The sequence below is a fragment of the Nothoprocta perdicaria genome, unplaced genomic scaffold (genome assembly GCF_003342845.1).
Source record: "Nothoprocta perdicaria isolate Ctin4 unplaced genomic scaffold, notPer1 scaffold_12, whole genome shotgun sequence".
Taxonomy (NCBI): Eukaryota; Metazoa; Chordata; class Aves; order Tinamiformes; family Tinamidae; genus Nothoprocta; species Nothoprocta perdicaria.
Genome location: NW_020454316.1, coordinates 7,565,512 through 7,578,392, shown reverse-complemented (window position 1 = coordinate 7,578,392; position 12,881 = coordinate 7,565,512). Strand labels below are relative to the sequence as shown.

At 38.9% G+C, this 12,881-nt stretch overlaps 1 protein-coding gene across 1 annotated transcript in view; it reads right to left on the bottom strand.

Annotated features, from left to right (window-relative positions):
- The window catches only part of SMG1 (SMG1, nonsense mediated mRNA decay associated PI3K related kinase), a 53,375-nt gene extending 40,673 nt beyond the window's left edge, over positions 1–12,702 (bottom strand). Inside the window, exons 1-3 of the mRNA XM_026054218.1 lie at positions 12,614–12,702; positions 4,958–5,121; positions 561–716 (exon numbers count right to left, since the gene is read on the bottom strand). Of these exons, the coding sequence (XP_025910003.1) occupies positions 561–716; positions 4,958–5,121; positions 12,614–12,702 (409 nt within the window). The remainder of the gene's footprint in view (positions 1–560; positions 717–4,957; positions 5,122–12,613) is intronic.
- Between the last annotated feature and the right edge of the window lie 179 nt (positions 12,703–12,881).

The following is a 12,881-nucleotide window of genomic DNA, read 5'->3' as shown; positions in this document are numbered from 1 at the left end:
TTTATCTGGGAAAAACAGTTGTCTGTAGTGCAGGAAGACACATATCTCATGAGAAACATGCAAGGGATCACAATCCACAAAAGCATCTTCTGAGACAGTATCTGAAGTTTTTCCGAGTCAGGCAGTCATGTCAGGTGCAAACAACAGCTGAGCTCACACTACAGTTTTGCCCATGAATTTACAAGTTTACACTCGGGTATCGATTTTTAACAATTTTAAGAGCATATCCTCTTTAGAAAGAGAGGCTAATAATCTAGATTATGGAGGAATTAAAAGGAAACAGCAAATACATCCTTGTTTTATTCCTAATGAGATACTGCCAATCTCCCTTTATAAAACAAAGTAAATTATGCAATTATAGAATTATTTTTATATTCCTTTTTTTTTTTTTTAAACAAACTTCTAAAAATAACAGTTTCTACCAACATTAGCAAATCATGTATTATACAAGAACAAGCTACATAGGTTGTTCATTCATATGGAACTTCTGGTCACATTCTGAACTCAGAGACAGGATAAAGTAAAGGTCCCTATTCCTGAAAATTCTATGGCATCCTTACCCTGTGATTTCCTCATGTCTTTTGTGGCTAAAGCACGATTCCCATGCGGAACACTGGTAAAATCAGGATTGGTCACATTGTTAACTCTCAGCTCTTGCCCCAACGACTTCCGACCATAAGTATTTTCCCCAGATCCTCCATTGACACTGTAGCCACCTGTAGAAAAAGCAATATGATATTAAAGCATCAGACTCTCTGTTCAGGAGCACTGTATATTACCAGTTACTTAAATCATATGTTAATTAACACTCCTATCCGCTATCATCTTTTTTTAGTTTTTCATCTTCACAAGAGTCTTTTCCTGTGTCCTGGAAGCTTCTAGGATGTAAGTTCAGAATCTAATCAGTCTTTTTTGACCAGTTTATAACATAGCTCTATTATCAGATAATTTATCATGTATTCTCTTGTATTTTGGAGTTTTTATTCCTTTTGTTCTTGTATTTCAAAAGACCCTTTGCATCAACTCGCTAGCAAGCACAGCTAGAGGCATTCACCTATTTGCTCCTTGACATTACATATGGAGGTTTAACTCTTCGTTACAAACTATCCTCMGGTTTCAAAGAGACAAAAAGTAAGAAAGTTTTGCAAAAGGCACAGATTCACAGGTAAGTACAAAAGTTTCATTAGGTTGCAATTCATACTTAGAACAACGTTTTTCTCAACCTACAAGAGCAGGTATTTTCACACATTAATTCATTTCAGCTAACACGAATATTAAACACAATCCTAAATTCTCCCACTCAAAGTTCACCTTTGGTAGCAAGACAAAACAGAAATAAAAGTGTCATTTGATTAGTTGGTTTGTCTTTACTCCTACACCCCGAAGAATTTACATACTCAAATAATGAAATCAAAATCTCTTTCTAGTCTGCCACGTGATTTGGAGGGATGGGCTCTTCCTCTCTGCAATAAGCACTGGGGAGAAATGAAAGTGCCCACCAAACCTAAACAACAGTTTACTCAGTGCACTACAGCTCACTCTTTAATCAGCTGAGCAAACAGCGTTCTAAAGCACCTTCTCTACTCAGATAGAGAAGAACCAACTAAAACACAGAACAATAAGATACACAGGACTGCTTGTATCTAACTAGCAATGTTRTTTCCACAATTCCATCTGCATCAGGTCCAAGCATCAAAGTAAGCCTAGAAGCCTAGATCTTAATGGATGAAAACAATGTCATCTTGATGGGGGGGGAGTGAACTACAAGTAAAAGTCTGTGCATTTTTATACATGCAGGACTACCCTACCACAACAACTGGGACTTCACAGTGTTCTATAATTAAAAAGTTAGATTAATTTGTGTATATTTTGACTTAAAACATTAAACCCTTTGTAAGAGACTAGCATGTATKTCACCTTAAGGTTATTTTGTCATAACAAAGACTCTCCTACTAAGAAAATTACTTCTAATAGCAATGTTTATGACTAAAGTATATCACTAAAACACAGAGCAAGGAAGAAATGTAATTTCACTGAAGATGTCAGATAATCATGCATTTAGATGACAAACATTAGCTATCAAAAATATACACGCTGTCATATACAATTAGAGTTCCTCGAGCATATTTCATACATTCCCTCCAGCACTCAAGAAACTCCAGCTGTTTTTCCTCATTTGTAAGAGCACATGGTGCTTTATAGAGCATATTTAAAAAGCAGTACGGCAATCAGGTACTTAGGCATAGAGACAATAAATATTACATTATGATTCTCTTTACAGAGAGCTGCTAGTCTGAGAAGGTTTTGAAAATTCTGGTAAATTTATACATATTCTATTCATTGTATTGAAGTATTAAACCTAAAATCCAGGAGAACGTAATCAGCTATGTCACTAGGTATTAATTTTAGCATAAATGCACAGATAATATGACGTATGAACATTAGTGTACTATCTTCCTCACGATGAGCATTCTAAGCATATCCTAAAGTTACATAACTACAGGAATAATAAAGGAATGGAGAACATATCACTTATAAACAATCCAGAAAGCCTKATTTAATTTTAAAAGCTTCAGTTCAAACACTCATGCCTTGTTTTATGAACTGAAGGAGAGAAGACTAACAGGAAAGATCTAATTCCAGTCTTTTACTACCTGCTGCACGAGAGATAAGACAGAGCCAGACTTGACTCAGAAGTGCAGAGAAAAAGGACAAGAGTCATAAGCTGCAACAAGAGAAACTTCAGTTGGATACAAGCAAACATCTCTTTACTATGACAAGAGTAAAGCAGTCAACGAGCTGCTAAGGGAGCCTATGGAAGAGTCCATCCTTGGAGATAYGTGAAACCAAGTTGGATAAGGCCTTCAGCAGTCCTGTTCAGTCTGGTAGCTAGTCCTGCATTCAGCAGAACTTTGGACCAATGAGCTCAAAAAGTTCCAACTTCTGCCCCCTCTACATTACTCTACAATTCTGTAATGCTACAAAGCATCTGTGGCCTTTAATCCAGACGTACTTAGTAGCACCCTTCGTATTTTGCAGAATATCCTACAAAATCCATAGTAGAGATATTTATATACTGTTGCAGAGATTAGGGCACCAAATTGAAACCTACCCAACAACACGCATTTATCATCATTGCAAAACAGAAAAAAAAAGTAATTGAGTGAATATAAAAGTACATGCCGTTACAGTGCCCTTAGACCAGGGATTTCCAAAGGATAACCAAATGAAGAGACAGAATTGGTCATTTCCATCCTACTGAGTTTCATTAAGAAAAAAATATATATTTTTTATAACAGCAACAAAAAAAAGTYTGCTTGCAACTTTACATATCAAAGGAATATTTTTCTCCAGCAGATGAAGCAACTTCTAGAAATGAAGAAATTGCATGTCAGTTTTATTCTCAACACCAGAAAAAAAAACTCTTTAAGAATTCCAGGTACTTATAATCATTATAACATCATTTAGAAAGCTACAAATTCTGAAAATAAAATTCCCAAGTTCTTTTATTCACCTACACATTAATTCAAAAAGCTAAGTAAATGACAAAACCATTCTGCATCTCAAATGTCATTACAAATTTCTACAAAAATAAAAGTGAATTAGAAATATGCAGAATTCATTTTTATAAATCAGAATATCCTCACCATCTCCTTCCAAGTCACAACCAAACAAGCGCTGTGCTAGCAGAGACATGTCCTAGAAAATACAGTATGAGGGGGTGGAGGGGGAAGTCAGGTGCACTTTTCAAATAGCAGTTTCCCAGCAACTTCACAAAATGCTACCTTAATGGATTTATCTGAAACTTTATGTTTCACTATGTTCCAAATATACTAAATACTAACATACTCTGAAGTGTTAACAAACATAATACATCAATGTGCTCACAACATGCTAAAACTCAATGGTAGCAGTCACACTGCTTAAAATGTTACTCCTTCAAAGGTACCCAACTTGTAAGATAGAAGGCATTCAGACACACAAGAACATATTTCACTTTCTTTTCTCATACTAGCATTACCGATCAATTTAAAAAAAAATACGTTTGCRTGGTTATATTCATACATAACTTCCCCTAATAAGAGGCATGAAGCTATATACAGAAAGCTACAAGGCAGTTAAGCTGAGGGAGCACACACGTTTGAGGCTAAAATACAAGAACTTCCATGGAAATATTACTGTGAGATTTTGAGTTCTCTGGTCTGGTATGTCTGAAGAAAGTTGCATAGTCAAGAGAAATGRCTTTGTAAGGAAAATACCTTCCTACTTTTTAATCTATATTTGGCAATTTAAAAAAAAGAACACAAATTTCTTTGTATATACACACAAGATATCTTGGATATAGTTCCAAGATATACTAATTAAAATTCATAAGTGTTTTCTTGGGAAAGTACTTCATGTATTCTCAAAAAAATGGAAGAAGAAACTGCACAAAACAAACTTCATAATACTTCAAAACATACACATTGCACAAATCAGTATGAAGTCAAATTAAGGGACATAAAACTGAAGTTCACATTTAAAACAAAATATAGGTTAGACTACCAAATGAAATTCTAGTTTGTTGTTAAAATCACCAAAGCTGCAATAAATAAGCTATCAGACTAGCAGCACACTTAATTATGCAGTCTGTTTCCAACATCAGAACTGTTGGATACTACTAAGAAAGAAATTCCATGATGAGACATGTCCAGAACTCTGTTCTTCAGTAAGAATCCTTAATGCATTAAGTCTTCTCTTGTATTCTGTTAGTACAAAAAAATTTTTCCTTCACAACAATTTTCCTTTGATTCCTGATAAATCACTCAATTCAGTGATACCGTGGCACAAGTTCTAACAATCCACTGCATTTGTGTATAATGAATCAAACAAAATTTCTCTCAATCATTTCAAGTTTACTAGCTTTCCTTGAATGTCCCCTCATAATTTACATATGAAACAGCAATCTCTATTATACCTTTTTCTTCATTCTGTATGTCAGTGTGGACTCTGATATCATCGTGTCTTTGTCGAGACACCACAGCTGAATTTGAGGGTTGTAATCCATAGGAGGCAGAACTGCCCCGATCTCTGGATGAAGAGTATTTTAAATTGTCCTGGTCAGCTGATGCACTGTCAGTTCTATAAAAAGAAAAATATTTTTTATGTAGGGGTATAATTAYGGATGGGATTCACATTCACCTACAAATGCAACAAATTTCAATGACAGTCCCAAATGTATTTTCCTTTGTCAAGAGTTGTATGTCTACCCTACTTTCAAGAAAGTGACCTTAAATTCATGTTGGGATTAGAATTGATTACAATAGCATGCAGAGAAAATGCATTCTAGCATGTCAGCATCTTGTCTTTAAAAAAAAAAAGTTCTCAGATATATTTTCAGATACTTTTCTAAGATTTAAGGGAGAAATACTATTGAAATTACAATTTTAAAATGGGTTACAACAGTGTCAACAACCAGTGAAAGGCATTACTGAYGCAAACACCAACACTTACATATTATGCTACAGACCTTACCGACCACTGTAAAACCACTTATTAAATAGTTACAYTCATGTAACTAGATTAAGATATTGTTTCTTAAACAATATCAAAAGTTATTTTCAAAAAAACAGCTCATTCTCAATAAAACTGAAAGAACAGTTCCATAAGTACTCATTCTTGCAAAGATGACTGCAAATAAAATAAAAAACTAAAGGCCCATGTACTTCAATCTCTCAAAAATCTAAAGATGATTGATATTATTGATTTGCAATAGGGTTATAAAGAGACTTATATTTTTGCTCCATCCCTTATAGCATCAGGCTTAGATTCTGGCTAGTGTTTTTCCACACTGAAAAGTTGACAGTAGGCTTGCTTGGTGGGTATTATTCTGTTTTGCTCTGTAAGCAAAGTCTTCTTTAAATATACACAGTAAGACTGTTTTCCTTATCCAATATTCACCATGGCATCACATTACTGTTTTGTCAAGCACTTGCTCAGATTATTTTATAAAATAAACCATCTTAATCTCAATTCAACAGGCAAAGCCTTAATGTAAGTCTTTGCTATGACAATCAAATAGGATTCTAGAGATGCTTATAAAATCATACCTTCCTCATTCACCTAAGTCATGCTCAAGGACACAACAGATTTCTGCATCTTCAAGCATTATGGGCTTTATATGTGCCCATACTGCATTCAAATTCTCCATGCAGGCACAGAGTCCCTGGGTTTTAATCCCTGTCCAGAGAGCTGAAGAGCCCTCCAGCTGACTCTGAGGAACAGCAGAGTTTATCAAAGATGCCTACTTATTTTAGCCTTCCAATGAAATGGGCTAATAGATTTTCAATTATTGTGTTCCTAATACTGTACCTTCCCAAACAGCATTGTTCTTTAAGGTGATGATACATCAGAAACTCCTATTGACAAGCATTAAGTCTTTGAAATTCATTTCAGTTAGGCAAGTAGAAACTTAAAAGTAATTTTTAAGACTATTCTGCATATCCCAGTCAACTGAAGAAAAAATACATATTCTCAACAATCCTCACTTTCTATAGTACAGACATTTAACAGTTTGTAAAGTTTTTCCATCGCAATAAAATGCAAAAGCTTATTGGTAAAATACATAACCATATTGTTTTTTTCTGGGAAGAACTATACAATTAATTAGGTCTGTATTTGGAAACAGTTTTCTGCAAGCTAACCAGTTCAGAAGTTACCATGTCGCAGATCGTCACTCAACTAAATGGCAAACTAGATTTTATTAAAAAAAACTGTTCTTCTCGTGTGAACCAAGTAGTGAGACAGTAAGTAGTTCACACTAAAGAAATGGTCCCCAACACAATAAGCATATGTTTTGGCAACCTACAGTTTTGATCTCTTTTTCCTTCCCATAAGGTAGAGAAAAACCACTTAATGGAAAGATACTTGCTTCCAGAGAACTAGGGTTTGTGACCCAATTGGCTTCTAAAATCCGTATTTGAAGAAAGAATTCAAACTGAAACAAGCGTGGAAGAAGAATCATCCCAGAAGCACAGGTCATCATCTCACAGTTGCTCTCCCAATGTCTTTTTAGCTGTCCACTGACACACACCATTTACCAGACATGAAGAGAATTCAAAGGCTCGTGCTGCAGCCTCCCTCATCCGCACTGGTGAGTCCGCAGGATGGGCTTACCCTGCACCAAGACCTGAGGATACTACCCTGCTACCATCCTACCCTTAAGAGGAACACAAATTTATGAGATCATTATAGGGCACTACTGTGTAAACTCTTAACAGCATAGTTCGCATACACAGGAAAAGACACATTTCTCAAATCTTTCTGAAAAATACTGTTTTTCATATAAGTAATATTATTTTGAAAGAAAAGCATTTAGAACTTAAGAACTGGTCACACTCTGGACAAGTACTTGCCATTTTTCCTTTTTTTTCCCCTCTCCCCTCCATCTCCTCTCTCAGTAAAGGTAGCCTGCAATCATTCCACCAGGGACCACGCTCTCTGAATACAAAGAATTGTACTCCTGGCTATTTCAAGTCACGCATGGATTTTAAGAGGGCATTTTTGCTGCTCCCATGGTAGTATTTCCATTACATTACACCAAGTAGATAGTAGGTTATGTGACAAACGTAACACTTGTGCCATCTTTCAAAAGGGGTGTGTAATTATAATTTCATTGGTTATACACATTGACATTGTCACAAAAGCAAACATATATATGTGTAATAAAACCAGGACACGATATTAGCAACATATGAGCACTTTCACACACATAAGTGTGATATCAAATGAACTTAGAATGAGAAAACACAAAAATGGACAAAATAATGCTCATAGTCTAAAACAGACGAGACTCATCATCTTACACGGTGGCAAATACATCTTTGAAGATGCATCACATGACCCCGTTAAGTTAGATTTCCACATAGAGTTTCACAAATGGAGACCATTTTTTCAAGAGCACAGATTTTTTTAGTCTGTGTCTGGTTATGGGTAGAAGGTTAATCAATTACCACAGACATTAGCACCACTTTCTTGTGAAAACTGTTTTAGCAGTGCCGTTTCTAGAGAAGAATCCCCATTAAGCTTTATTAGTAATTTTAATCTCTTTTTATTCATCAGAAAAATAGTAGTTCTTGGTCCAAATATGCAGAAAAGGCCACAACGGTTCTGTCGGAAAAGCTGATTAATTCTTTCCATAGGACACACARAAGGAAACATATACACTTGTTTTTGTAAAGGTCTATTTCATTCCATAAAAAGCGGAGATGTGACCATACTAATTGATGACTGAAGAAATAAAAAAATATGGAAATGTTAAGAATTTTAATCCAAGAAATTTATTACAATCAACCTGACATACACTATTCATTATCACTCTTTCAGAATGACCCTGCCATATGGATACTACTTCAAAATAAAGATCATTTAATTATTCTATTTCTAACTATAGAAGCTACAGGGAAACAAATATGCTATGATAGCTGGCTTATCTAAGATGGTCAATTTTGTTTGCCTATTTGCTCTCATTGCCAAGATTATTTGCTATAATGCACATAAATTCTTCATTATCTGAAATCTGCAGCAATAAAATACTCCAAATTTAGAATTACCATATCCACTCAGATTGACAGCTTTCCATGAAGTTTCCAACCTTTCTTTTCACTGGCAGGCAGAGTAACAATGACCCTATTTCTTTCTACCTCTATCTTTACCTCTTTTGCCATACTCTTATCATCACTTGCTTCACCTTGCCAAGCCCCCAGACCTAGCAGAGCCTACTCCAAAGGCTACTTCTATTTCTACTCCTCTATGGAAAGAGGCACAGTAAAAATGTAAATGCCATGCCTACTACTAGTGTAAAAATAACTAATTAACTATTTTTCTACCTCAACYCTGCCATCTTATCTGCTAAACAGCTACCTGCAATCTCAGCAGCCTTTCAAATCACCTTACTTCTGTATCACTTTTCTTACACAGCARTTCAATGTCACTCCTATCCTGCAAAGGATGTTGGGAGACTATGTCAAGGAAACGTACCACATGTACTCACAATTTTTGTACTTTTCCATAGGCATCTGTCAATGGCCATTTTTAGAGGCAATATTAGGCTGGATAAACCATTGGACTGAACTAGCCTAGCCATTCTTGTATGAAAGACTACTGTTACAAACCTATTATCTACGCTAAGATTTCCTTCTATTTTTGACTCCATCATCTGCATATCTTGCTGTAAATGTTAACTCAGAAGAGCTAGGGCTGAGTTCAACTCTATCTCAACCTTCCTTATTTAGAGAACCCATTACTAACTTCCCCTTGGCCATTCAATGCATTAACCCAGTATTATCAACCAAGACCTTTAACCGTTGATATCACCCCTATCACCCTACAGTACACGGACTGTTTCTGCCTAGTTTAATATACACACTTGCACGTGGATATACTCGCTGGAAGTCCTGTCCATGCTCTCAATTATAATTAATAGCTACAGTAACTACTACTTGCCTTTTACAAAAGGCACGTTTCTGCCTTTACAGACAGGTACAAGAATCTTCAACATCACTTTCTTAGCTCATTTGCTTTGCCTAATATCTTCATTCTCGACCAATACCTCCCATTCTGTCTCATATTAAACACATGGTGCTTGTCTTTGATTGTAAGGCACTAGTCAATATTGCTCTCTTGGATATGTTACAGGCTGCCTGAAAGGAGAATCATACTTTACTGTCTTGCATGAAAGTGCCTAGCCCAATGGGGATCTCATACCTAATTTGATTTGGTAGGCACTATGCTAACAAAAACAAGTAATTTGGGAGGTTGACTTACATTGCATGAGAAGGATACACTCCATTTTCAAGAACGAATTCCAAGACTGAACCTGTATCTAACAAGACACTTCTGGAACTTCTTAGATGTGTAAGATTTTCTTTCTCACTTCTCCATATACTTCCCTGCTAACCTACATTTATGACAAGAGAAAGACAAAAAAGGTCCTGTTAATTAAAATCTATTTCCCTTCTCTCACTGTGGCTTAAGGGGAAAATAAACAAGCACAGCACCTTGATGCCCCCTGCATTTGCTAACCTGCATCCAGAGTCTTGCTTAGTAATACAGCAAAGACATGAAACTTGCTTAGCCACTCAGCAAATTCCCTATCTAGATCTAGTGGTTGTTTCAGTATATGATCAGTCTTTAGTACTGTGCTGAATTAACTCTGCTCATATGCACACCAACATCATTTCAATTTTTCCCCAGAATTCATACTAGGAAAAATGCAAAAAGCCCTGTCAAAGATAAATATGCAACAAACACACAAAAGTCTAGGAAGTTTTTAAAAAGATAGAAGAGAGGGACAGAATTCCCTCAAGTTTTCACATAAATCCCAGTTTTTCCTCTCATATACACTCAGTGTTTCTCTAAGAAGTTTCCATTTTGCTTAAGTTACTTAAGAGCCTCACATACCTTAGCGCGCGCACACACACACACACACTTATGCACATATATACTATCACAATCTGTTCCTCTGTAATATAGATTTCTATCCCTACAGAGGCCACTCCATGTGTAACTATGACTGTATGTATACAGATATGACTGTACTTGTGCAGGCACAAATAAAGTAAAAACTACTCTGCYGTACAGAAGAATCTAGGCTCCAACATTCAGCATCAGGCAGTTTTTATACCAAATAGCTCATTGCTATTAGTACGATAGCATTACTAAAAATTGAGACACGTTTWAAAAAAAAAAAAAAGTTTGTAAAAGATCTATCTGAAAACACAGCAACGAATTAAAAGCTCCATTTTTGTCTTGGGAACCTGAGTTACAGCTATGATAGTTTTCATTTTCATCAAAAGTACTCCCTGTCTCACGCCCTGCAGGAAAGTATTCACCAGCAACATCTCCCAAGCTAAAAGAAATTACAATCAACAAACAAGAAGTAAAGTAAATTCAGGTACATTTTGCATTGCCACGTTTGTCCAAGAACACCTTCTAAATAATCAAGGAAAAAGAAAAAATATATGCTATATAAAACTGAATAGCTRTATCTTTTTCATAGCACATATGAACCCTTTTTAAGGATTAGTTAACAGAAAAGTGACATAGACAATTGGCTTACTAGATATTACTGTGAGATATTTTTAAGTCAAAAATAAGATAGAATTCATGACAAATTAACATATCCACCCAGGAAGCATTTACAGGAGCCATCCTCTGTCAAGACACAAGATGTACATCACATTTCTTCCAGGTAGGAGCTTCAGGTGAAGAGTTAGAGCCCAGAAYTCCAGGCTACAGCCCAGAAACCTGATCCAAGACAATATCTATAGAATAAGAGAAGTACCCACTGCATACACCCCGAGAAGTCTTCACTGTTACTAAGACCTAGGCAGAACTTTAAAAATACACAGCAAAGCTGGTAAATTTCTAAGTGAGGAGCAAAAAAAATGATGAATTACTTGACCAAGCATCACAATAAGGGGAGAAATCACAGTTTACATGACCATGCCCCAATAAAAGGGGAGTATTTTAATATTTATCTTTATCACTATGGGTGACATTGCTAGCTATATAGAAGGGAAAACTTTCTCAGTAAAGACTGAGGTTACAGCTATGGTTTTAAGGCCTACATCTACATCTGCCCAATTTTACCAGTCCAAGTCACATAACGTCATTGGAACTGTCATCTTTAACTACATTCCCAYGTACATGGGACTGGTCCTGGCTACAAGTTATAAAACTAAGATCCCTCACTACACTGAATTTTCAAGGGCACTATAGAAGCCCCAGATCTTCCACACTRGAAAATAAATTAAATAAGACAGGTTTAGGTTTTACACAGTAACTTTAGKTACTGCTCCAGTGAATCAGGGCAGTGTAAAAACCACACTGGTAGCCGGTATCTCAGGAGCAACCAAGGCCCAAACACTCCCTATACCCAACTGAAGACATCAACAGACCCTGAATCGTTTCACTTATGGAGGCTGAGCCCCCTGCACAACTGCCCCTTCGCACCCCACACGCCGTGTAAACGCTCACCCAGCTCACTGCAGCTCAGCCACCTTCTCCACCACCAGAAAAACAAAAAGACACGGGCACTCTGTGCTATTTCGCCAGCTCTCAGAAGACCACACGCACTTCCACAGCCTGCCTCCCTCTGCTACGAGCAGCCTGTTAGAGGCCCCATTGCAGACGCCACCGCAGGGAGGCCTCCCCGAGCCCCCTGCCCGGCGCGGGCTCCCTGAAAACTGCACCGCCTTTGAGGGGGTTACTGGAAATCGCCGCCAGGCAGGGCCGAGGGCAGCGGCGCTGCTCCCTGCGGGGGCGCGAGGGCCCCGCAACGGCTGCGGGAGCTGCACGAGGGGCCGCCGCGGCCCGCAGACACCGGCGGCGATCGGCCCCGGGCCGCGCCCCCGCCCCCTCCCGCCACCAACGTTTCCCCCCCCGAGCCGCCGGGCGAGGCGCACCCGGAAACGCCGCACGCCCCGCGGCCCCGGCGCCGCGCACCGGGCCCGGCCCCGGCCCCGCGCCGCCCCTAGGCCCCGGCCGCCCCGCGCGCCGCCCGCCGCTCGGCCCCGCGGGCGGGAAGCGGCGCGGCGGGAGCCCCGCGGCCGCTGGGCCGCGCCCTGCCCACCTGGGTTGCCAGTCATTCCAGCTGCGCGGGTGGTAGTGCTGCCTGCTGCCGGTGCCGCTCAGCCGAGACCCCGGGGCTCTGCGGCTCATTACCTTGCCCGAGACGGCATGGCCGGCGGGGCAGCGGCGCGGGGCGGCGGGCGGGGCGGCTGCTGCCTCACGCGCAGCGCAGGCGACGGCAGGAGGCGGCGACGGCTGCTGCTGCTGCCCGCGCGCGCGGCACGCCGGGATCGCGGGCCATGGCGCCGCCCGCCCCCCGCTGCGGGGCA